Source organism: Cherax quadricarinatus, chromosome 23 (genome assembly GCF_038502225.1).
Source record: "Cherax quadricarinatus isolate ZL_2023a chromosome 23, ASM3850222v1, whole genome shotgun sequence".
Lineage (NCBI taxonomy): Eukaryota > Metazoa > Arthropoda > Malacostraca > Decapoda > Parastacidae > Cherax > Cherax quadricarinatus.
Genome location: NC_091314.1, coordinates 21,084,976 through 21,110,417, shown reverse-complemented (window position 1 = coordinate 21,110,417; position 25,442 = coordinate 21,084,976). Strand labels below are relative to the sequence as shown.

The window sequence follows — 25,442 nt, the reverse complement described above, 5'->3', positions numbered from 1 at the left end:
CATTCTTCTTCAAGAAACTCACTGCTGCAGATTCTGAGTGCACGCAGGAAGAAGCCTATAATTACACCACGTTTGGTTTTGGTGTCGTGGTGAGAGTAAAAGTGGAGAAGATCGTTTTGGTTGGTGGGTTTTCGATAGACTTTAAAACGAAGTTCGTGGTCAGCTTTGCAAAGTAGAACATCAAGGAAAGGTAGAGTGTTGTCGACTTCTTCTTCAAGTGTGAACTGGATTGAAGGCTCGACCTGGTTGAGCTTGTCTTGGAGAGCTTTAACATTGAAGCGTTTAGGAGTTATGAGGAGAATGTCGTCAACATAACGGAGCCAGGTGACAGACGAAGGAATAATGGTGGAGAAACGTTCGGCTTCTAGGTGTTCCATGTATAGGTTCGCCAGGACCGCACTGAGTGGCGAACCCATGGGTAGTCCAAAAGTCTGCTGAAAGAGGTGATTTTCGAAAGAGAAACACGTAAGCCAACACATAGTTCAACAAGGTCGATGAAATCGCTGGCTGGAATGGGAAGATCAAGTGAATCGTCAATTTTCCTGCGCAAGAGATCGATGGCTTGTGTAGTAGGTACTTTGGTGAATAGGGAAGTCACGTCCAATACCTCATTTCAAGTATCTACCTCCACAACCACGACCATCAAGGACATTACCAGTGATAGACAGGTCAAGCTTCCACCCTCTGCAGGAGTATACATAATCCCTTGTAATGACTGCAACAAGTTATACGTGAGCGAAACATCAAGGGACCTCCAAACACGTATTTCAGAACACCAATACGCAAGCAGGTCTGACGACACAAGGAATGCCTGCGTACAACACCGTAATTCACACAACCACTTGATAAACTACAGAAACTCAAGACTTATCGCCACAGAAGACAACACTCAATACCGAAGAATCCTGGAATCATCACTTATTTCTATATCCGACAACTTCAACCAGAATAGTGGCTTCTATAACATAGCTGAACCACTTGCCAAGAAACTTCTTCATCGCTATCCCACATAAGAACACTGTAGAAGGTCTGCTCGCAAACTTATCCAATCTCCTTTCCAAGCTACCCAAGATCTTAGACTCTATAACCCCACTCGGTACATCATCAGATGCAGCATTCTTCACCTGACCTCAGCATTCTGAACCTGACTATAAATACTCGCGTTCCTTCCACCCCAGGTAGTTCTGTTTGTGACTTGAAAAAGCCCACTGTGTGGGCGAAACGTAGTCAATAAAGGATCACATTATACTGCATATGTGTTTATATTTCCAAACTACAGTTATTTTCTGTACTTTTCTACTAAGTAGCCATTATCTAAACGTACTTAAGTTTTATCATAGATACTGTTATCTCCATTTTTAAAATGCTAATATCCAGGTCTGAAATTTTCTTCGGCTGGATATAATTGCACAAACTTTAAAAGATTTTAATTAGTTAATAACACGTCAGTGTTTTTACCGGAAAATAAGTGAATTGCAAAATAGTGAACATTGAGCAGAGTATATAAAGACAGTTGAAGGCAGCTTCATTGCGTGTAGCTAAAATTGTCTTGTAGGCTCATTTAGTGGTGTAAATTTATTATCAAGTGACCGTATTAAATTATTGGTCTTCTATAATTGGAGTCCAATTTATGAGTGGGGCCAATTTTGGGAGGTTGTCTCACTGGCTGACCTCCAATATAGACTTAGTGCAGGAAAGTTAATTATTTTTCCACGTCTGTTGTGTTTGTCTTCCTTCTTGTTTGTGGCTTAGTATTAATTGTTGTTTGTCTTCCTGTTTGTATTCTAGTGTTAACTGTTATCTCCCTGTTTGTATTCTAATGTTAATTGTCTTCCTGTTTGTGCCTCCAGTATTAATTGTTGTTTACTTTTCTGTTTATAACCTCTTAACTTCAGTGGTCAACAAAGGTTTCGGTTCACGTTTAAAGAACACGTGTTTCTAGTGAACTATTTCACCAGGGAGATATATACATAAACATAAACAGAAGGGTGGAGGAAGGGCTCGAACCGCGGTTCGTAAATTGACAGACGCTCTACTCTCTAGGCTAACCCAGGCCTCTAAAAGGAAGGATTCGGAAGTAATAATAGTTTTCCCATTAGATGTCTAGGTTAGGCTAGACGGTAGAGCGTCGGACTGTCAATTCACCGGCCGCAGTTCGAGTCCCTCGTTCACCCTTCTGTTTATTCATCGACAGTTGTTTATTAAACTTAATTTGAGTTCATATATATATATATATATATATATATATATATATATATATATATATATATATATATATATATATATATATATATATATATATATATATATATATATATATGTCGTGCCGAATAGGCAGAACTTGCGATCTTGGCTTAAATAGCAACGCTCATCTTGCCATATAGGACAAGCGAAAATTTGTGTATGCAATAATTTCGTCAAAATCATTCTGAACCTAACGAAAAAAATATATTTCACTGTGTTTGTTTAGTATTAAATTACTGTAAACAAATCTAAAATATATTTAGTTGGGTTAGGCTGAAATAAATTGTTCTTGTTGTAATAAGGTTAGGTAAGTTTTCTAAGAATCTTTTGGTGCAAAATTAAACATTTTTACATTAACATTAATGAAAAAAATATATTTTTAAACGTATAAAAGAAAATTTCAGAAAGGACTTAATTTTAAATGAGTTCTTGCTAATTGACCAGTTTTACAAATTCGGCACGACATATATATATATATATATATATATATATATATATATATATATATATATATATATATATATATATATATATATATATATATATATATATTATTGTTGTTAGGTAAGACACAAATGCAACAGTTAGGTATCTTTATTTCGAAACGTTTCGCCTACACAGTAGGCTTCTTCAGTCGAGTACAGAAAAGTTGATAGAAGCAGAAGAGACTTGAAGACGATGTAATCAGTCCATCACCCTTGAAGTTTTGAGGTGGTCAGTCCCTCAGTCCCTCAGTCTGAAACAATATTGTTTCAGATTATGGAACAATACTCTTCTCCAGACTGAGGGACTGACCACCTCAAAACTTCAAGGGTGATGGACTGATTACATCGTTTTCAAGTCTCTTCTGCTTCTATCAACTTTTCTGTACTCGACTGAAGAAGCCTACTGTGTAGGCGAAACGTTTCGAAATAAAGATACCTAACTGTTGCATATGTGTCTTACCTAACAACCTGTCGGTATTTTATACCATTTTATTGTCCATATATTATTGTACCCGCGGACAAGCGGTATTGATCAATAACAACACTGCGATTAGCCAAGGAGTCGAACTCATGCTGCTTTGGCCTACCTCATAGTGGGCGAAAACTCATGACGCCTTAATCCACGGGACCACACAATCCTTAAGAGAAGTGCATCCAGCAGAACTTGATGTTGTAGTCGCTACCCAAGGACATATTATTGTACCCACATGTTCGTGGGTACAGTAATATAAAATACTGCTCGTTGTACTAGTACACCAAACAGGGAGTAGAATGAAATTAGCCTAGAGTCATCCACACCGCCGTATGTCCTTGGGTAGCGGGTCCAACATCCAGTCCTGCTGGATGCGCTACTCTTAGTGATTGTGTGCTCCCGTGGATTAAGACGTCACGAGTTTTTGCCCACCATGAGGCAGGCCAAAGCAGCATGGGTTCGACTTCTTGGCTTGTCGCAGTGTTATTAGCTCAAATACTTTCGCACTTCTCAGTGCGTCATCAGGAGCTATGCAAGGTTGCAGCTGAAGGAGTGAGGGGAAGTTTTTTTCTCAGAATAGCGCAGTGTGGGTCTGTCGCTTTCTCCTGGCGTCACACCCACCACTGCCACCATCCCCCATCCCCCCATATGGGGTAAGAGGGTTTTGAGAAGTCAAGAATTATGAAATTAGAAGGTATAATAGTCCGCCCTAAGCTTTTTCTAGCCATTTAGAACTGGTCCTGTGACTTGAGAAAATACGTTTCTCATTGGACATTATATATATGGATTGCTATTATTCTGTGTAACCTATTTAATTAATAAAAGAAAGGAAATGAATGTGCTCTTTGTCCGTTTAAATGTTCTGTTCCCGAATGTTCTCAGGGGCACTGAGACGTATACTTTATATTGTCTACTATTCTTCTCAGCATCGACTATTATGTTTTACTTGGGATTCTTCTGTACCATTCCTATAATATTTCTATGATCCAGATTTCTACTTCTAATATCCTATAACCCACTACCTATGTAATCAGGTAATTTTGTCAATATATGGTACAATCACAGCTAAACGTGTCATATAACCATTTTGGGGGGAATTTTTACCAAATTTTTTTAACTGTGCCAAGGTTTTTAAATGCAACTTTGATATTAAAATTCTTAAGAAGAGAAGGCATATCAACTAACTTTTCATGATAAGGGAGAACCAACATGTTTTTAGTTGAATAAGGTTAGTTGTCCCTTTTTGAATTGTAAAAAGTATTTCTAGCAGTTTTAAAAGATTTATCAATTAAGTTTCTTGGGTATTTTAGATCATTAGCTGTTTCATAAATTTTGGATATTTCTTCATCTTTGAACTCTGGACTACAAATACGTAAAGTTCTCAAAAACATTGATGAGAAAACAGACAGTTTAACTCTATCTTAATGTTAAGAATTACAGTGTACATAGGAACAGTTATTTGTTGGTTTTCTGTAAATTTTATATATAAAATCGTTGTTACTCTTCATAATTAAAACATCTAGGAAAGGCAATGAGTTATTTTCTTCGAACTCAACAGTAAAATTCATAGAATGAGCTAAACTATTAATTTAATAAGGAAATATTTTATATCTATATTCTTAGGCATGAGACACAAAATATCATCAACATATCTATACCACATATCTATTAGGAAGAATAGTGTTAAGCAAACTTGTTCCAAAAAAATTCCATGTATAAATTACTAAGAACAGGCGAGAGAGGACTTCCCATTGCCATACCAAACGTCTAAGTGTAAAACTCGTCATCAAGCACAAATTTTGCATCAACAATACAAAGTTTAATAAGTTTAATGATAGTAGAAACTGGCAATATTAAATCGTAATTAATAAGTTTTTCAGATAAGAAACTTAATAACTCATCAACTGGAACTTTTGTAAACAAGGAAGTAACATCAAAACTAACCATATTGAAATCATTTAAGCCAGTCAAGATACTTAATTTATCCACCAAATCTATGTTGCTTTTAACATTAAAGTTAGAATTTTTTCCAACAATTGGGCTCAAAATGTCGACAAGCCATTTGGATAATTTATATGAAACTGATCCTATGGAACTAATAACTGGTCTAACTGGATTACCTGGTTTGTGCATTTTTATTAATTCATACAGACAGGATAAAGATGGATTAGTGGAATAAATTTTTTAATGATTCATCTTTTCCTTTCAGTAGACCATTTATTGTTAGCAGATTCTAAGGGATTCTTTCTAAGTTTAGAATAAGCTTCTGTATCATTTAGGAGATTATTTATTTTATCTTGGTAATCAGTTTCAAAATTACTATTGCATTTATTTTATCTGCTTTGGTAAGATTCATTTTTTTTATTACTAATAAGTGTATCATAAGACTTAAAGAATCTTTGAGGGAAATTGGGAATATTTTGTTTTAAAACAGAGCTATAAATCATCCCCTTACTTATATTAATATCATCAATGTATAAATCAGAGGATTTTTTTAAGTTACAAAAGGCTTTTGCAATTACAACATTATTGAGTTTTTTTGAAGCTGCAAAACTTAGACCGAAACCCAGAGCAGCAGTTGTATTTTTATCTAATATTTTATCTGATAAGTTAATTACAAAATTGTTATTAGCATGCTTTGGTCCAGTCACTATTTTCAAATAAATTGTCTAATTTTCTTTGTAGTTTGTTTTTGAGTGCATTACAAATTCTTCTGAGTTTATTATAGCAACGCTCTAACACACACACACACACACATATATATACTTAACAATTCGCACGCGGGCGAAATTATTTACAAACATTGTCTCTGCGTCCACAGCAGGACTCGAACCTACTAACTCTGTATCAGAGTCCACAGTACTTTACCACTGAGCTAGACCCAAGATAAGTATGGGCGCTTAGCCGAAGCTAAGCGATGTTATCCCATACCCCCGGGGACCAAGCTCGTTTTAAAAGTTATTTCATCGAATCCTGCCACATGCAGTGGACAACGAAAGAGATTTGAAATGCTTAACAATTCGCAAACAGCCGAAATTATTTCTTTAGTGTTAATTTTTTGTCTTCCTGTTTGTTGTCTAGTATTAATTGTTCTTTGTCTTCCTGTTTGTCCTATAGGGTTCATTGTAATTTGTGTGTCTTCCTTTTTAATGTCTAGAGCAGGAATGGCCATCTTTTCGCATGTCATGCGCCAGTTTTTTCACGTTCTAGTTCAGATTCGCCACATGACACTTGTACCTTCATTCAGGTCTCTAAAAAAAATTTCAGTATTGACATATTTAGCATATTTACATTAAAATTATTTAATATAAAGACAAGATAAACATTACTTACCTTAGTGAGACTTTTGAGTCTGCTTTGATCTCGTCAAGCTTGTAATGTTTGGAGTTAAATTAGTTACTGAGAGCAGCAGAGAGTTCTCCAAATTTGAATCATTCATTCGCGACTCAGTTAGTTTGTTTTTAATCCGTTTTATGGATGAAAATATTTGTTTTCATCTGTACGTTGTTCCAAAATCACAAATATAACTCTGGGTAAATTTTCTTAGTTCTGGAAAATGTTCACAGGGTAATGATCGCCAAAAATTATGTCAGAAACTGAGGGAAGCTGATCAAATTTAATTTTCAATAATGAATTTGCTTTCAAATGAATAAGTTCCATTATTGAGTTTTTGTTCACTAAGTAAAAATGGGTTTATAAATGCGAGTATACAGTCGTCTTCTTTAGCAAAATCACTAAAATGACTTTCAATAATCTGATTTTTTCAATATATTCTGTAAAATTGCCATTATCTTTAGCACATTCACTATGTTCTTTTAAATGTGGAAATTGGCTCAAGTCTTCATTTTCTGACTGGGATGTAAACAGTTTTAATTTAATCTTGAATGCACTGATATCATTTACGAAGTTAGGACACAATTTGTTCTTGCCCTGCAGTTTCAAATGTAGATCATCGAGATGGCTGGTAACATTAACTAAAAATCTTATATCAAGTAGTCATTTGTTATCACATAAAAGGCTCTTTCCTCAGGCAGCTCATTCTTCTCTTCCAAAAAAATAAGAACACTATTTTTCAGTTTTCAAAATCTACTGAGAACCTTAGCTGCAGAAAGCCAGTGCACCTCACAATGAAGGATGAGATCACCATATTCGAAACCTACAAATTCCCAATATTCTCTGACTTCTCTTCTGTTTAATCCTCTTTAATTTTATTCAGGCATTTCACAACCGGTAGCATAACACGATGAAAATTTAAAGTTTTTCCACACAGTGACTCTTGGTGCATAATGCTGTGATATTTTAGTAGAGGACGACTTAAAAAGATTTCAAGCAAAGTTAGTCCCAGCTGCTTTACCTATTATTGACGGTGCTCTGTCAGTACAAACACTGATGAGTTTACTAGAATCTAGTTGCAGATTTTCTAGGCATGACTTTACTTTGTCAGATATGTCTGATCCTCTTGTTTTTTCATGAAGTGACTTAAGACCGATAAGTTCTTCAAAGATGTTAAAATTATCATCAATTCCTCTTATAAAAATGCTGAACTAGGCTACATCACACATGTCACCAGATTTGTCCAAAGTTAAAGAAAAGAAAGTACAATCCTGAGCAAGGTCTTTCAGTTGTTCAGATACATCATGGAAAAGTTCTTCGGTGCGTCTTGTAACTGTTGACTTTGACACAACGATTTTATCTACTTTTCTTTCAATATTTTTATCACCAAGACATCTTGCAAATATTTGAAGACAAGGCTAAACAGTTTGTGCTCCATCAGAGAAAGGCTTCCGTTTTTTTTTTAGCCAACGGAAAGGCAATTTCGTAGAACGCTTCCGTCATCGCGAAACTTTCACAAATTCTTTAAAAAAATATATTTTGTCTTCTTTTCTGTAACTCAGACCCCAGCACTAACTCCAGTTCTTCTTGTTTCAGCCTGATGTTTTTATAGTGTCTATTAGGATCAAGTCTTCTGTTATCTGAGTGTTTTCATAAACAATGAAAATTGTTTTCCTGACACACCGCAATAAATAACTCATTAACTCATTTTCCCGCTGTTCATTAAGCTGACGCTTACTATCACTTTCCGCTTTTCTTTTGTACCATGAGAGATAATTGACTGTAAAAACAAACCTTCAGTTGTTCACAAAGAGTGAAGTACAACTCTACCGCATGTGTGTCAGTTGTAAACTGACTGATAAAAACGTGCGATGCACTGCAGCCACTGCTGGTGCCTGGCGCCTCAACATCAAACAGCCATCGAACGTGCACGCTTATGGAACGACTCCTGTACAAAAGTTCTTCTTGATGCAATGTTCCTGATAAGGGCAGAGCACCATGTATAGTGAATATATAGCAACTCATAAATCCGGTGTGGGTGTTCACTGCAATTAGTTCCTAGTCTTAGTGAATATTTTTTTGACTGAAAACAGATTAATGTGAAAGAAAATGACATTCGCTAAAAGACGTGCACGAAATAATAATATCACTAAAAATTATGGCTTTTAGATTTATTCTCAGTGAAACTCATTTCTCGTTATAAGTTACTTGAATTTGTAATAATGTTTTCTACAGATCGGTTATTGGTTAATACTTGTTTTTCGCATGAGATAGCTTACTTTTTTATTATTATCACTAGGGTGCAGTGTACCACTTGTTATCATGCAATGCACCACTTGTTATCATGCAATGCACCACTTTCGACGCATGCGCCATAGGTTGGCCATCCCTGGTCTGTTTCCACTCTAGCATTTACTGTCTGTTTTCCTGGTTGGGTTCTAGTACTTGTTTCCTGCCTTCCTGTTTATGTAGTCCATGATGTTTGTTTAGGTGTCAGTTTGCACTTTAAAGTTTGAACCTCCTGAAGTTTTGGTTTAAAACTCTGACGAAATATCGGTTTCTCTTGTGAATGTCAGCTGGATCGTTTCCACCTTAACCAGAGAAGGCAAATGACGACTGGAGAAAGAGAGCGAGAGAGGGAGAGAGAGAGAGAGAGAGAGAGAGAGAGAGAGAGAGAGAGAGAGAGAGAGAGAGAGAGAGAGAGAGAGAGAGAGAGAAAGAGGAGAGGGAGATGGAGGGATGAAAGCAAGATGGATAGATTACATATTCTCTGACTGCAAGAAAATCTTCGCCTCAGTACAAGAGAGAAGACAACCACACAAGGTGGTCGGTCTTACACATGGTATCATGTGTTTATAATAATGAAGCTACGTCCAAGTAAAACTAAAAAAAAAAAAATCGGAGGAAAACAAAACCCAGATTTTAAATAAAAGTAATACAGGTAAAACATGTAACGATTTTATGAGCTGAGAATATATAAATGATTATATATATATATATATATATATATATATATATATATATATATATATATATATATATATATATATATATATATATATATATATATATATATATATATATGTATACTCATATATGAAGCGTTTTAAATACATTTCATACATAAGGAATTTTAGATGCATACTTATAAAATATTCGAAGCCAAGTGTGAAAAATACAAAAGGAATGAAAAAGGATATAAACAAGAATATTGTGGCAATAAAATATATCTCATTTTTAAATCTGCAAAACAAGGTAAGCGTAAAAAACAGTAAAATGCAAAGAATTAATGTGATAAAGAAGTGACCAAGTGGGAAGGAATAATAATAATAATAATAATATAAAATGTTCTGTACTTAAAAAAATATATAGAAGTTTTGCTTAGGATATTTGTGATCGCTGGTGCCAGTAGTCAAGTGTGTGAGATGGAAGTTGTTGACGAGAAAACTGGGAAATTATGGAAAGGTATTATTAAAAATAATTAATTACTGGAACCAGATGGAGCATCACTTTAGGTAAGGTTTGTCAGAAAACAGGACAAGGGTTTCCTGATGTGGGTCCTAGTCATACGATGACCCGCAGCTTTTGGTCATCTGACTGAGGCCTTCTGCTGGCTTAGCGGTCCACCTATTTAAAAATTAAGGTTTTAATTATAACCGATATTTATGGGTGTTCTGGGTTTAAAGAGGCGCCTGAGTTTCCCTGTCTCCTAATGTCCTGTTCATTTTTTTCCCTTAAAATCTACCGTGTCCATAATTACTACCGCATTTGCTTTGTCTGTTTCGTAAAGTGAAGTCCAGGATCTTTCCTTAATTCATGGTATAACTTAACAAGTCTTTAAGGACAATTGTGTTGCAGAGGTCTGAGCTTTCATGACTTCGAACTTGGTTGATGTTCATGACAACTTAAGTTCCATCGTTTTAAGACTGAAAACGAATGACTACGAATACCTGTAATGAAGAAGCTGGTACACCTGTAACTGACCTGAGGAAGGTGTGACTGACCTGAGGAAGGTGTGACTGACCTGAGGAAGGTGTGACTGACCTGAGGAAGGTGTGACTCACCTGAGGAAGGTGTGACTGACCTGAGGAAGGTGTGACTCACCTGAGGAAGGTGTGACTCACCTGAGGAAGGTGTGACTGACCTAAGGAAGGTGTGACTGACCTGAGGAAGGTGTGACTCACATGAGGAAGGTGTGACTGACCTGAGGAAGGTATGACTCACCTGAGGAAGGGTCTGGAGGTGTGGTTAAGGTACCACAACACCAGGTTGAGAGTGTCGTCGGGGTAGCGTGGGTGTCGACACAGTAGTCTAGCCGTGTCACCCCTGGCTACCGTCACCCCCACCAGCGGTCCTGTGGGTAACACACATTGAGAGACATAACAGATAATGCTTGACAATAATGAGAAGGAGAAAGGGAGAGAGAGAGAGAGAGAGAGAGACAGAGAGACAGATAGACAGACAGACAGACAGACAGACAGACAGAGAGAGGCAGAGGCAGTCAGGCAGGCAGTGAAATAGATTTTAACAAGAATACACAAGCAGAATTCGTCAATTTCATATATTTCTTCCACCATGTCTTTCTCTCCCTTCCTGGTACCATTCCCGCTTTGTTTTTATCCGTCTGTCCGTCCGTCTTTCCTCTCCTTCCCTTCCCTTTCTCCCTTCTTCCCTTTCTCTCCTAAGTTCAACTGTTCCACTCCGCCTTGTTTCCTCTCTCTTCTTCACATGCTAGGTAGGTACCAGGGTGCGTAGGAGCCTAGGTAGGTACCAGGGAACGTAGGAGCCTAGGTAGGTACCAGGGTGCTTAGGAGACTAGATAGGCACCAGAAAACGTAGGAGCCTAGGTAGGCACAAGGGAACGTAGGAGCCTAGGTAGGTACCAGGGAACATAGGAGTCTAGGTACGTACAAAGGTGCGTAGGAGCCTAGTTAGGTACCAGGGCACGTGAGAACCTAGGTAGGTACTAGGGCGCGAAGGAGCCTAGCTAGGTACCAGGGAACTTAGGAGCCTCAGTAGGTACCAGGATGCGTAGGAGCATAGGTAAATACCAGGCTGCATAAAAACCTAGGTAGGTACCAGGGTACGAAGGAGCAAAGGTAAGTACCAGGGAACATAGCCTAGGTAGGTACCAGGGTGCGTAGAAGCCTAGGTAGGTACCATGGAACGCAGCAGCCTAGGTAGGTATCAGAGAACGTAGGAGCCTAGGTAGGTACCAGGGAACATAGGAGCATAGGTAGGTACTAGGGTGCGTAGGAGTCTAGTTAGGTACCAGGGCACGTAAGAACCTAGGCGGGTACTAGAGAGCGTAGGAGCCTAGGTAGGTACCAGGTAACGTAGGAGCCCAAGTAGGTACCAGGATGCGTAGGAGCATAGGTAAATACCAGGGCGCATAGGAGCCTAGGTAGGTACCAGGGAACGTAGAAACCTAGGTAGGTACCAGGGTGCGTAGGAACCTAGGTAGGTACCATGGAATGTAGCAGCCTAGGTACCAGGGTGCGTAAGAGCCTAAGTAGGAACCAGGGAACGTAGTAGCCTAGGTAGGTACCAGGGTGCCTAATAGCCTAGGTAAGTACCAGGAAACGTAGGAGCCTAGGTAAGTACCAGGAAGCGTAGGAGCCTATGTAGGTACCAGGGAGAGTAAAAACCTAGGTAGGTACCACGGAACGTAGCAGCCTAGGTAGGTACCAGGGTGCGTAAAAACCTAGGTAGGTACCAGGGAACATGGTTCCTAGGTAGGTACCAGGGTGTGTAGGAACCTAGGTAAGTACCAGGGAACGTAGGAGCCTACGTAGGTACCAGGGTGCGTAGGGCCATAGATAAATACCAGGTTGCATAAGAACCTAGGTAGGTACCAGGGAACGTAGGAGCCTCAGTAGGTACCAGGATGCGTAGGAGCCTAGGTAAGTACCAGGGAACATAGCCTAGGTGGGTACTAGGGTGCGTAGGAACCTAGGTAGGTACCATGGAACGCAGCAGCCTAGATAGGTACCAGGGAACGTACGAACCTAGGTAGGTACCAGGGAACATAGGAGCATAGGTAGGTACTAGGGTGCGTAGGAGCCTAGTTAGGTACCATGGCACGTAAGAACCTAGGCAGGTACTAGGGAACGTAGGAGCCTAGGTAGGTACCAGGGAACGTAGGAGCCCAAATAGGTACCAGGATGCGTAGGAGCATAGGTAAACACAAGGGCGCATAGGAGCCTAGGTAGGTACCAGGGAACGTAGAAGCCTAGGGAGGTACCAGGGTGCGTAGGAGCCTAGGTAAGTACCAGGAAACGTAGGAGCCTAGGTAAGTACCAGGGAACGTAGGAGCCTAGGTAGGTACCAGGGTGATTAGTAGCCTAGGTAAGTACCAGGAAACGTAGGAGCCTAGGTAAGTACCAGGGAACGTAGGAGCCTAGGTAGGTACCAGGGTGCGTAGGAGCCTAGGTAGGTACCATGGAACATAGCAGCCTAGGTAGGTACCAGGGTGCGTAAAAACCTAGGTATGTAACAGGGAACATAGTATCCTAGGTAGGTACCAGGGTGCGTAGGAACCTAGGTAAGTACCAGGGAACGTAGGATCCTAGTTAACTACCAGGGAACATAGGAGCTTAGGTAGGTACCAGGGTGCGTAGGAGCCTAGGTAAGTACAAGGGTGCGTAGGAACATAGGTAGCTACCAAGGAACGTAGGAGTCTAGGTAGGTACCAGGGTGCGTAGGAGCCTAGGTAGGTACCAGGGTGCGCAGGAGCCTAGGTGAGTACAAGGGTGCGTAGGAATCTAGGTAGGTACCAAGGAACGTAGGAGCCTAGGTAGGTACCAGGGTGCGTAGGAGCCTAGGTAGGTACCATGGTGCGTAGGAGCCTAGGCAAGTACCAGAGCACACAGGATCTGTCCTGAGTGTGGTAGTTGTGTTCTGAGTGTGGTAGCTGTGTTCTGAGTGTGGTAGCTGTGTTCTGAGTGTGGGAGCTGTGTTCTGAGTGTGGTAGCTGTGTTCTGAGTGTAGTAGCTGTGTTCTGAGTGTGGTAGCTGTGTTCTGAGTGTGGGAGCTGTGTTCTGAGTGTGGTAGCTGTGTTCTGAGTGTGGTAGCTGTGTTCTGAGTGTGGTAGCTGTGTTCTGAGTGTGGGAGCTGTGTTCTGAGTGTGGGAGCTGTGTTCTGAGTGTGGTAGCTGTGTTCTGAGTGTGGTAGCTGTGTTCTGAGTGTGGGAGCTGTGTTCTGAGTGTGGTAGCTGTGTTCTGAGTGTGGTAGCTGTGTTCTGAGTGTGGTAGCTGTGTTCTGAGTGTGGTAGCTGTGTTCTGAGTGTGGTAGCTGTGTTCTGAGTGTGGTAGCTGTGTTCTGAGTGTGGTAGCTGTGTTCTGAGTGTGGGAGCTGTGTTCTGAGTGTGGTAGCTGTGTTCTGAGTGTGGTAGCTGTGTTCTGAGTGTGGGAGCTGTGTTCTGAGTGTGGTAGCTGTGTTCTGAGTGTGGTAGCTGTGTCCTGAGTGTGGGAGCTGTGTTTTGAGTGTGGGAGCTGTGTTCTGAGTGTGGGAGCTGTGTTCTGAGTGTGGTAGCTATGTTCTGAGTGTGGGAGCTGTGTTCTGAGTGTGGGAGCTGTGTTCTGAGTGTGAGAGCTGTGTTCTGAGTGTGGTAGCTGTGTTCTGAGTGTGGGAGCTGTGTTCTGAGTGTGGTAGCTGTGTTCTGAGTGTAGGAGCTGTGTTCTGAGTGTGGGAGCTGTGTTCTGAGTGTGGTAGCTGTGTTTTGAGTGTGGGAGCTGTGTTCTGAGTGTGGGAGCTGTGTTCTGAGTGTGGAAGCTGTGTTCTGAGTGTGGGAGCTGTGTTCTGAGTGTGGGAGCTGTGTTCTGAGTGTGGGAGCTGTGTTCTGAGTGTGGTAGCTGTGTTCTGAGTGTGGTAACTGTGTTCTGAGTGTGGTAGCTGTGTTCTGAGTGTCGGAGCTGTGTTCTGAGTGTGGGAGCTGTGTTCTGAGTGTGGGAGCTGTGTTCTGAGTGTGATAGCTGTGTTCTGAGTGTGGTAGCTGTGTTCTGAGTGTGAGAGATGTGTTCTGAGTGTGGTAGCTGTGTTCTGAGTGTGGTAGCTGTGTTCTGAGTGTGGGAGCTGTGTTCTGAGTGTGGGAGCTGTGTTCTGAGTGTGGGAGCTGTGTTCTGAGTGTGGTAGCTGTGTTCTGAGTGTGGTAGCTGTGTTCTGAGTGTGGGAGCGGTATTCAGAGTTTGGTAGCTGTGTTCAGAGTGTGGTAGCTGTGTTCTGAGTGTGGTAGCTGTGTTCTGAATGTGGTAGCTGTGTTCTGAGTGTGGTAGCTGTATTCAGAGTGTGGGAACTGTGTTCAGAGTGTGGGACCTGTGTTCTGAGTGTGGGAGCTGTGTTCTGAGTGTGGGAGCTGTGTTCTGAGTGTGGGAGCTGTATTTAGAGTGTGGGAGCTGTGTTCAGAGTGTGGGAGCTGTGTTCTGAGTGTGGTAGCTGTGTTCTGAATGTGGGAGCTGTGTTCTGAGTGTGCTAGCTGTGTTCTGAATGTGGTAGCTGTGTTCTGAATGTGGGAGCTGTATTCAGAGTATGGAAGGTGTGTTCAGAGTGTGGGAGCTGTGTTCTGAGTGTGGTAACTGTGTCCTGAGTGTGGTAGTTGTATTCTGAGTGTGGTAGTTGTATTCTGAGTGTGGTAGCTGTGTTCTGAGTGTGGGAGCTGTGTTCTGAGTGTGGTAGCTGTGTTCTGAGTGTGGTAGCTGTGTTCTGAGTGTCGGAGCTGTGTTCTGAGTGTGGGAGCTGTGTTCTGAGTGTGGGAGCTGTGTTCTGAGTGTGGTAGCTGTGTTCTGAGTGTGGTAGCTGTGTTCTGAGTGTGGGAGCGGTATTCAGAGTGTGGTAGCTGTGTTCAGAGTGTGGGAGTTGTGTTCAGAGTGTGGGAGCTGTGTTCTGAGTGTGGTAGTTGTGTTCTGAATGTGGGAGCTGTGTTCTGAGTGTGCTAGCTGTGTTCTGAGTGTGGTAGCTGTGTTCTGAATGTGGGAGCTGTATTCAGGGTATGGGAGCTGTGTTCAGAGTGTGGGAGCTGTGTTCTGAGTGGGGTAACTGTGTCCTGAGTGTGGTAGCTGTATTCTGAGTGTGGTAGCTGTGTTCTGAGTGTGGTAGCTGTGTTCTGAGTGTGGGAGCTGTGTTCTGAGTGTGGTAGCTGTGTTCTGAGTGTAGGAGCTGTGTTCTGAGTGTGGGAGCTGTGTTCTGAGTGTGGTAGCTGTGTTTTGAGTGTGGGAGCTGTGTTCTGAGTGTGGGAGCTGTGTTCTGAGTGTGGAAGCTGTGTTCTGAGTGTGGGAGCTGTGTTCTGAGTGTGGGAGCTGTGTTCTGATTGTGGGAGCTGTGTTCTGAGTGTGGTAGCTGTGTTCTGAGTGTGGTAACTGTGTTCTGAGTGTGGTAGCTGTGTTCTGAGTGTCGGAGCTGTGTTCTGAGTGTGGGAGCTGTGTTCTGAGTGTGGGAGCTGTGTTCTGAGTGTGATAGCTGTGTTCTGAGTGTGGTAGCTGTGTTCTGAGTGTGAGAGATGTGTTCTGAGTGTGGTAGCTGTGTTCTGAGTGTGGTAGCTGTGTTCTGAGTGTGGGAGCTGTGTTCTGAGTGTGGGAGCTGTGTTCTGAGTGTGGGAGCTGTGTTCTGAGTGTGGTAGCTGTGTTCTGAGTGTGGTAGCTGTGTTCTGAGTGTGGGAGCGGTATTCAGAGTGTGGAGCTGTGTTCAGAGTGTGGGAGCGGTATTCAGAGTGTGGTAGCTGTGTTCAGAGTGTGGTAGCTGTGTTCTGAGTGTGGTAGCTGTGTTCTGAATGTGGTAGCTGTGTTCTGAGTGTGGTAGCTGTATTCAGAGTGTGGGAACTGTGTTCAGAGTGTGGGACCTGTGTTCTGAGTGTGGGAGCTGTGTTCTGAGTGTGGGAGCTGTGTTCTGAGTGTGGGAGCTGTATTTAGAGTGTGGGAGCTGTGTTCAGAGTGTGGGAGCTGTGTTCTGAGTGTGGTAGCTGTGTTCTGAATGTGGGAGCTGTGTTCTGAGTGTGCTAGCTGTGTTCTGAATGTGGTAGCTGTGTTCTGAATGTGGGAGCTGTATTCAGAGTATGGAAGGTGTGTTCAGAGTGTGGGAGCTGTGTTCTGAGTGTGGTAACTGTGTCCTGAGTGTGGTAGTTGTATTCTGAGTGTGGTAGTTGTATTCTGAGTGTGGTAGCTGTGTTCTGAGTGTGGGAGCTGTGTTCTGAGTGTGGTAGCTGTGTTCTGAGTGTGGTAGCTGTGTTCTGAGTGTCGGAGCTGTGTTCTGAGTGTGGGAGCTGTGTTCTGAGTGTGGGAGCTGTGTTCTGAGTGTGGTAGCTGTGTTCTGAGTGTGGTAGCTGTGTTCTGAGTGTGGGAGCGGTATTCAGAGTGTGGGAGCTGTGTTCAGAGTGTGGGAGCGGTATTCAGAGTGTGGTAGCTGTGTTCAGAGTGTGGGAGCTGTGTTCAGAGTGTGGGAGCTGTGTTCTGAGTGTGGTAGTTGTGTTCTGAATGTGGGAGCTGTGTTCTGAGTGTGCTAGCTGTGTTCTGAATGTGGTAGCTGTGTTCTGAATGTGGGAGCTGTATTCAGGGTATGGGAGCTGTGTTCAGAGTGTGGGAGCTGTGTTCTGAGTGTGGTAACTGTGTCCTGAGTGTGGTAGCTGTATTCTGAGTGTGGTAGCTGTGTTCTGAGTGTGGTAGCTGTGTTCTGAGTGTGGGAGCTGTGTTCTGAGTGTGGTAGCTGTGTTCTGAGTGTGGTAGCTGTGTTCTGAGTGTGGTAGCTGTGTCCTGAGTGTGGTAGCTGTGTCCTGAGTGTGGTAGCTGTGTTCTGAGTGTGGTAGCTGTGTTCTGAGTGTGGTAGCTGTGTTCTGAGTGTGGTAGCTGTGTTCTGAGTGTGGTAGCTGTGTCCTGAGTGTGGTAGCTGTGTTCTGAGTGTGGTAGCTGTGCTCTGAGTGTGGTAGCTGTGTTCTGAGTGTGGTAGCTGTATTCTGAGTGTGGTAGCTGTGTTCTGAGTGTGGTAGCTGTGTTCTGAGTGTGGGAGCTGTGTTCTGAGTGTGATAGCTGTGTTCTGAGTGTGGTAGCTGTGTTCTGAGTGTGGGAGCTGTGTTCTGAGTGTGGGAGCTGTGTTATGAGTGTGGGAGCTGTGTTCTGAGTGTGGTAGCTGTGTTCTGAGTGTGGGAGCTGTGTTCTGAGTGTGATAGCTGTGTTCTGAGTGTGGTAGCTGTGTTCTGAGTGTGGGAGCTGTGTTCTGAGTGTGGTAGCTGTGTTCTGAGTGTGGTAGCTGTGTTCTGAGTGTGGGAGCTGTGTTCTGAGTGTGATAGCTGTGTTCTGAGTGTGGTAGCTGTGTTCTGAGTGTGGGAGCTGTGTTCTGAGTGTGGGAGCTGTGTTATGAGTGTGGGAGCTGTGTTCTGAGTGTGGTAGCTGTGTTCTGAGTGTGGTAGCTGTGTTCTGAGTGTGGGAGCTGTGTTCTGAGTGTGATAGCTGTGTTCTGAGTGTGGTAGCTGTGTTCTGAGTGTGGGAGCTGTGTTCTGAGTGTGGGAGCTGTGTTATGAGTGTGGGAGCTGTGTTCTGAGTGTGGTAGCTGTGTTCTGAGTGTGGTAGCTGTGTTCTGAGTGTGGTAGCTGTGTTCTGAGTGTGGTAGCTGTGTTCAGAGTAGAAGCTGCTGCTAGTATGCTTTCTCTCTTATGAGAGAGGAGAGGAGCGGGTGAGGGGAAGAACGAGAGCAGGGAAGGGCTAAAGGGAAGAGTTGGTGAAGGGAAAGTAAAAGTAGGGAAGGGGAGGGGGAAAGTGGGAGGGAGGGAAGATATGGTAAAACAGACACAGCAAGGGAGAGGAATGTGTCATGCATCGAGTACGTTTACATTGATTCGACGTTCATCACACACCCACTTGTTGCAGTTCCTCTGTACCAGCCAAACTGGCAGCCAGATCGGAGTAGCTGCCGAGGGGCCCCGTTTGTTCTGATTAGCTGTCAGGTTTACACGTCAAGCAGCTGGATGAGAGCTTGTGACCAGCCAAACTAATGTTATGTTTGCACACCTGGCTGGTGGGAGACTCTTACAAAGGCTGGTCTAGTACACACATACTGGTCTCTCTTGGAAGAGGTGAAAAGCCAGTGCAGTGAATGACACTGTCTTTCTCGCTCATTAACCTCTTGTTGCTCTCTTGTACGTTGTAGGTATTGTAAATATTAGTGGAGGGAATATATTTGTGTTCCCTTAAACTATCATTTGTGTTTGTCTTTGCTTCTATTTGCTGCTTGTCTGGAGACTTAATTTACGTCCTGGTACAACAAGCCTTTCTTCATGTACCTGTGTTTGTAATAAGTAGCAAGAGCAATACTGGAGAGAGAGAGAAATGGAAGTGAGGAATGGGGGAATGGCGAATTGTGATATATGGTAGAGAAATTTCATCTTTACTGTTACTCTTGTTATAGGTGGATATTTTGAATACATCATATTCTCTGTCTGTCTGTCTGTCTGTCTGTCTGTCTGTCTGTCTGTCTGTCTGTCTCTCTCTCTCTCTCTCTCTCTCTCTCTCTCTCTCTCCCTCTGCCTCCTTTATCCCTTCCTTCATTCAATTTATTTTGATTCCTATCACTCTCACCCTCCTTTTCTAACCTTACCGTCTTTCAGTAGCCTTTTTTCTCCCTCTCCATATCTTCTCCCTCCTCCCAGTCTCCCGCTCCCTAATTCCCCTACTCTCTCATTCCCTATTTGCCCTCCCTTCTCCGCCCTGTCTCTACTCTTACCCTCTCTCCTCCCCCTGTCCCCAGGCTTCCCCCACTGAGGGAACTATTACCTCCGTTTGCCTCCTTGATTAAACGTCAATATAAGATATGAGATACGCGTATATATTAATTCACCATCTTCATTTCATTGGTAAACAAGAGCATTTCACCCCTCCATGGAAGTTGTATTCGTTTAATATCTGAAAGATCCTCCCAAGAAGTTCATCACTAGTAATCCCTTCCTTAAATTTGCTGCAAAGGCAACTGTTCATGAAGAAGTTTCTCGCTTATGTGTTAATATAGCACAAGAAGGGACGCCTGGAATTACAGATTATGTGTTAGTAATAATATATCACAAATAATATATCATGAAATTCAGAGACGCCCAATTAGTGATCAAAGAAACTAATTTCCGCAGACGCAAGTGCCTCGAATCAGCACTGATCGCTGTTTCGAATACAATTAAACAAAACAACGGCAGCTTCACCATCTCCGAAGTGTTAGCAAGAATCCTCCTGAAAACAGTAAACCCTGCCATCACATAGTCTCTCCTGTTATACTACACAAAGCACAGAGAGTGAACACTGAAACAAGCTGCCTCATTCCAGTTTATATTTGTCCAACCTATTTTTATGTTACCCAAGTAATAGCTTTTATATCCTTTTACTCATGTACGAATTAATTGCTCTACCATATTGTATTACTTTTGTCACTACCACTACTACTACTACTACTACTACCACTAGTGAACAACGAAATGGTACCTCACTAGTATTCACCTCACTCTGAGCCTTTATATACCCTCTGTGTCCATGTATTGTTTGTAATGGCTTGATAAAGCTCCTGGAGAGCGAAACGTTGCCACAATAAATGTCACATTAGTTGCACTTGTGTCCTTTTACTTTACAAATTATATACATTGATGGATCTAAGCAGCGGTCTACTGGCACGGCTACATTTGCTCTTATTGCCGCCTTCTTAAGTAATAACGATAGGAGCTGTGTTGAGTTAGGCGTAAGAATTAACAACTGGACTTCTACACTACAAACTGAATTGTTTGACATCTTTATGAATAACTAAAGTCTACGTATGACACAGAGCGTGACTCCTTGATCATTACTGACTATCATAAGAGGCTTGACTAACATAATGACTAAAATATGCTCGTTGGAGAAACCAGGTCGAGGTGTTCAAAAATCATGAGAAAATAAAGAATTAATGTGCAGTGCTTTTGGATTCCATCACTCACTGACATGATAAATTAGCCAGATCAAGTACACCGAAAGAAAAAAAATAGAATATAATGTTCTTACATCTGTGTCAAGCATTAGAAATATTAGAAGAGATGTAAGTAATGAATTTGCATGTCATAGGAATGCAGTTAGATTCCTCAGTAGATCTATAACCCACTATGATTACCTGAAAGTAAATGTTGTAGCTAAGCTTAGGTTAGGTTACAAATACTTCTGGCATACATATAGATGATGATCAAACTAAATGTAAAGTATGTGGCTTATTTATTGAGGAATGTGGATGTAATATAATAACCTGTATGCCATTTAAATATGTCAGACATTTTAAGAATATATCCTAGATTTGCTTGCAACAAAGGAAACCGTTTTAGATATATATCCAGATGCACTCCTAGTAACCCTTTGGGGCCTAGTTCCGAGGCCTTTTATGTATCCAAATGCTTTTGCGCTACCATCTCTCGCTGTTAATTCGAACGTATGAATTCCGACAAGGGAGAAGTGCACTCGGCTTGTGCTACCATCCACAAGATAGATATGGGATGTACCAGTTGTGAATTGTTTCAACACGGTAATAAGACTAAGTCTTGGTTTCACCCATCGTATCGTAAAACTCGTAAACAAGACAACAGTCCATTGCCAGAAACTCGCGGAAAATCTTAACATAAAGTTGTGTTACAAAGAGTTCGAGTTTATCGCCGAAGTAGCTTCGGCGATAAAATTGAACTCTTTGTAACATGCATGCATGTTAAGATTTTCTGCGAGTTTCTTGTTTATAAGTTTTACGATACAATAGGTGAAACCAAGACTCACATTACCGGTGTTGGAATAATTCACAACTAGTTCACAGATCAAGAACAGAAGTCAAAATATTGTAGAGGGAACAATTTATATCTAATTGTCTAGGACAGACGAAACGTCGTCTTAAGTTTCCTCTCCAAATTGGCTCAGGAGTGGCCAAAACGTCGCTGATAATCTACCAGTAGATCGTAGAGTGACTCCTAGCAACACTGACCTTACATCACAAGACACAACACTGACCTTACAACAACACACAACACTGGCTGATGAGCAACCCCCCCCCCCACACACACACACCTTTACCATCACCACCATTAATAAAAATTAGTGTTCTGTATATTATCACCTCCAATATTGTTACCAACATTTATGTGTATTAGCTTTGTATTTACCAGTCATTAAACAAGAAATAATAAGCCTGTGCGTTATCTGTGAATGGAAATTTACAGTTGAGGAATCACGTTGATTACGACTGACTTTTCGTATAGCTTGTTCTTCACCCTGACTATATTTTGTTTAAGTATTTATTAAGTCGTTAACCTTCTTCTTGTGTCTCTGGAGTCACTTCTAGAGTGTTCATTAGTCTATGCGGTTTCTTGTCAAATATACCTTGCAGTCTAGGAGTAAATAGTTGACTGTCTCTTGTTTTCGTGTCCCTTCACTGCTAATGAGTCGTAGTTTCGTGAGAAAGGATATTCCATCTCTCACTTCGTGGTGCTTCTTTAAGTTTAGTCCCGTTCTGTATATTTTATTAGTCTTTCTCGTATATTTTTTTCTGTTGGTTTACCTGGGATAATAGTTAAGAACATTTGCTTCTAGTCTACTGCTGCCTGTTGGTCTCCTTTCACGAAAACGGAATTACGTTAGCCATTTTTTAATTTCAGTTTTCTTATTTGTACATTTCTTGAGTTGGGCAAATGGTGTGCTAAGTGCTGTCGCTCCTTCCTTCGGTATCCACGCTGGTATATTATCTGGAACGGTGGAAATTATTTCCAAGCTGGAGTATGTATGATGCGTATTTCAGTTAAATATTTACCTAATATGTGTAAATTATTTTCATACATTAATCATATATTTCTGTGCATGTTATAATAAACTGTGTACGCTGTTAGAGTGGAATAATATTAAATATTAGTGGCAAGAGGACGGGAGTGAAATACAAGGAATATATAATGTTTCTTCACTTGTGAATCCAACATTAAGAAATATAATGAGTGAGTTATTTTATTAATGAAGACAATGATATGTAAAACCCATCTTTAATTTTAATGTTCCTTTCCTTCCCTGCCCCCCTTCCCTTCCCTTCCCCTTCCGTAACCCCTTCCCCTCCTCTTCTTTAACCCCTTCCCTTCCTTTCCCTAGCCCCCTTCCCTTCCCCAGCCCCCTTACCTTTCCCAGCCGCATTCCCTTCTCTAGCCCCTTCCCTTCCCTTCCCCAGCCCTCTTCCCCTCCCTAGCCCCTTCCCTTCCCTAGCCCCTTCCCTTCCCCAGCCCTCTTCCCCTCCCTAGCCCCTTCCCCTCCCTAGCCCCTTCCGTTTCCTTCCCTTCCCTTTTCTGCACATGAGAATCTGTAATATTTTTAAGCCTATTTAATTTTTCTTTGGTATTAAAAACTCGAAAGTCAACATCACTGTATTTCTGAATAGGATATTAATTATGCTTTCATAAATTGAATCAACATTGAGGTGCAAAACGTGTTTTGAACTCCAAGTCATGCCCTGAGGGCCGGCTCAGGGACACAGACACAGCTGCAGAAGTTAGCCGCTAGGGGGACAAAAACCACACAACAAGAACACCTTGATGTCACACTGTGAATTAGTTGAGTTGAGCCCAGAGCTCCATGACGTCATAGAATTTATATTATTCAACGTATTTATTACAGTAGTGAAATCATTTGTTTACATGTGCGAAATGCCTCATTCTTCTATAAAACAAATTTATATTTAGGCCCAATTGCTCGTGACAGCCCAGATTCATGCAACGTAGTGTTACTACTAGTAGCAATAAAATTTCTGTATAAGCGATGGAGGGTTTGACATCCCTCTCTCTTAAGATCACACAGTGTTCCACTGTTGCTAAGACTGTGGAGAAAATTCTCCACTCAAGGGAGGGCTAAGTCCCTCAGAGGGCTGAAGGAGGCTGAGAGGGCTGAGAGATGCCCCCTTTACTGGAAAACCCCAGTTTGGAGAAAATTCTCCAGTAAAGAGGGGTATCTCTCAGCCCTCTTCAGCCCTCTGAGGGACTTAGCCCTCCCTTTACTGGAGAATTTTCTCCACACAGATAGTTAAATTGGTGACTGTTTAACGTGTCTTAAACAGTGACACTCTGACAGATCTTTCTAGTGTACTTTGTGTTCTTATATCACAACTATCTTATCGCCTTCATCTTATACTTCTTGCTGTTGTACTAACGCTGTATGACCCTTTTGGGTTGAACGCTTAACTTAAGTATAATTATTATTATTGTTGTTGTTGTAGTAAGAAGTGCTTAATTCCTACTGATAGAAAACAGTCGAACCTAACTAAACTTAGCCTAACTTAACATAAATAACGTAAATCAAGAAATTTGCTGCAAACCATATGTGAAAAATCTAAATAGAATTGACGAGGATGGTTGGAAATGTGTGGTGCAGTCAGACCCAGAGATGTTATACACTAGTTAAGATGTCCAGAGATGCGGAAGGCAGGAAGCGAATGGTGTCAGTGTGACGAGTCAATTACCATATGTTGCGGAGTGTGTTAAACTGATAAACCTGACTGACAGTGTGTGTGTGAGTGTGTGTGTGTGTGTGTGTGTGTGTGTGTGTGTGTGTGTGTGTGTGTGTGTGTGTGTGCGTGTGTGTGTGTGTGTGTGTGTGTGTGTGTGTACTCACCTATTCACATATTTGTGGTTGCAAGGATCGAATTGCATCTCCTGACCCCCCGCCTCTTCGCTGTGGCGTGCATGTTCGTACAGATTGTGAATAGAGTGTGGTAAATGTTCTTGTGTAATCTACACATAATGTAGAATATGAGACTGGAGAAATGTTCAGTGTACGCCAAGGGACAGTACATAACTGTGTGACAGCAACCAGTGAAAACCAAGTATTTCACTAAGTGGTGGAGTGAGACTCCAGCTCAAGCACGATTCATCCATCATACACAGCAACACATTAGTACTCATTAACCTATTTAGATAAATCTCTGTAATTTCCAGATAGGTTATATAATTTTGTGCTTGTATGTCTGTTCCTGGTCTGGTGTTGGACACACAGTATCACCTACGAAAAAATGGACTCTTTAAAGACTGTAATTTCTTAGTTTTTTATCTCTGGTTATAACCACTTAATGGACTCATAATTCTAAGTGAAGGAACCACTACTTTCATCTATAAAATTTTCCAGTATTGTTGTTACTCTTGCAAGTACCTCACTGAAGTTGTTACAACGTTTCTTGTAAGACATTCGTGGTGACATTATTTCCGGTGTTGAATACAGATTTAAGTTCCACTTGTTAACTTATTATGAATCAAGGTCAATCAATCAAGGTCAATGAATCAAGGTCACTCAAGTGTTATTGTCTTTCATGTGTCCTACTGGGTGGACACTGTTAGCTCAGCCAGTAGTTTACACACTGTCAGCTCAGCCAGCAGTGGACATACTGTCAGCTCAGCCAAGAGTGGGCACACTGTCAGCTCAGCCAGCAGAGGACACATTGTCAGCTCAGCCAACAGTGAACACACTGTCAGCTCAACCAGCAGAGGACACATTGTCAGCTCAGCCAACAGTGAACACACTGTCAGCTCAGCCAGCAGTGGGCACACTGTCAGCTCAGCCAAGAGTGGGCACACTGTCAGCTCAGCCAAGAGTGGACACACTGCCAGCTCAACCAGCAGAGGACACATTGTCAGCTCAGCCAACAGTGAACACACTGTCAGCTCAGCCAGCAGTGGACACACTGTCAGCTCAGCCAAGAGTGGGCACACTGTCAGCTCAGCCAAGAGTGGACAAACTGTCAGCTCAGCCAAGAGTGGACACACTGCCAGCTCAACCAGCAGAGGACACATTGTCAGCTCAGCCAACAGTGAACACACTGTCAGCTCAGCCAGCAGTGGACACACTGCCAGCTCAGCCAAGAGTGGACACACTGTCAGCTCAGCCAAGAGTGGACAAACTGTCAGCTGAGCCAACAGTGGAAAC

The 25,442-nt window shown here is 42.0% G+C and overlaps 1 protein-coding gene across 1 annotated transcript in view; it reads right to left on the bottom strand.

The window, feature by feature from the left end:
- Positions 1-25,442, bottom strand: part of LOC128685615 (protein turtle homolog A-like) — an 895,009-nt gene that overhangs the window by 368,185 nt on the left and 501,382 nt on the right. Inside the window, exon 2 of the mRNA XM_070088010.1 lies at positions 10,759-10,888. Within this exon, the coding sequence (XP_069944111.1) occupies positions 10,759-10,888 (130 nt within the window). The remainder of the gene's footprint in view (positions 1-10,758; positions 10,889-25,442) is intronic.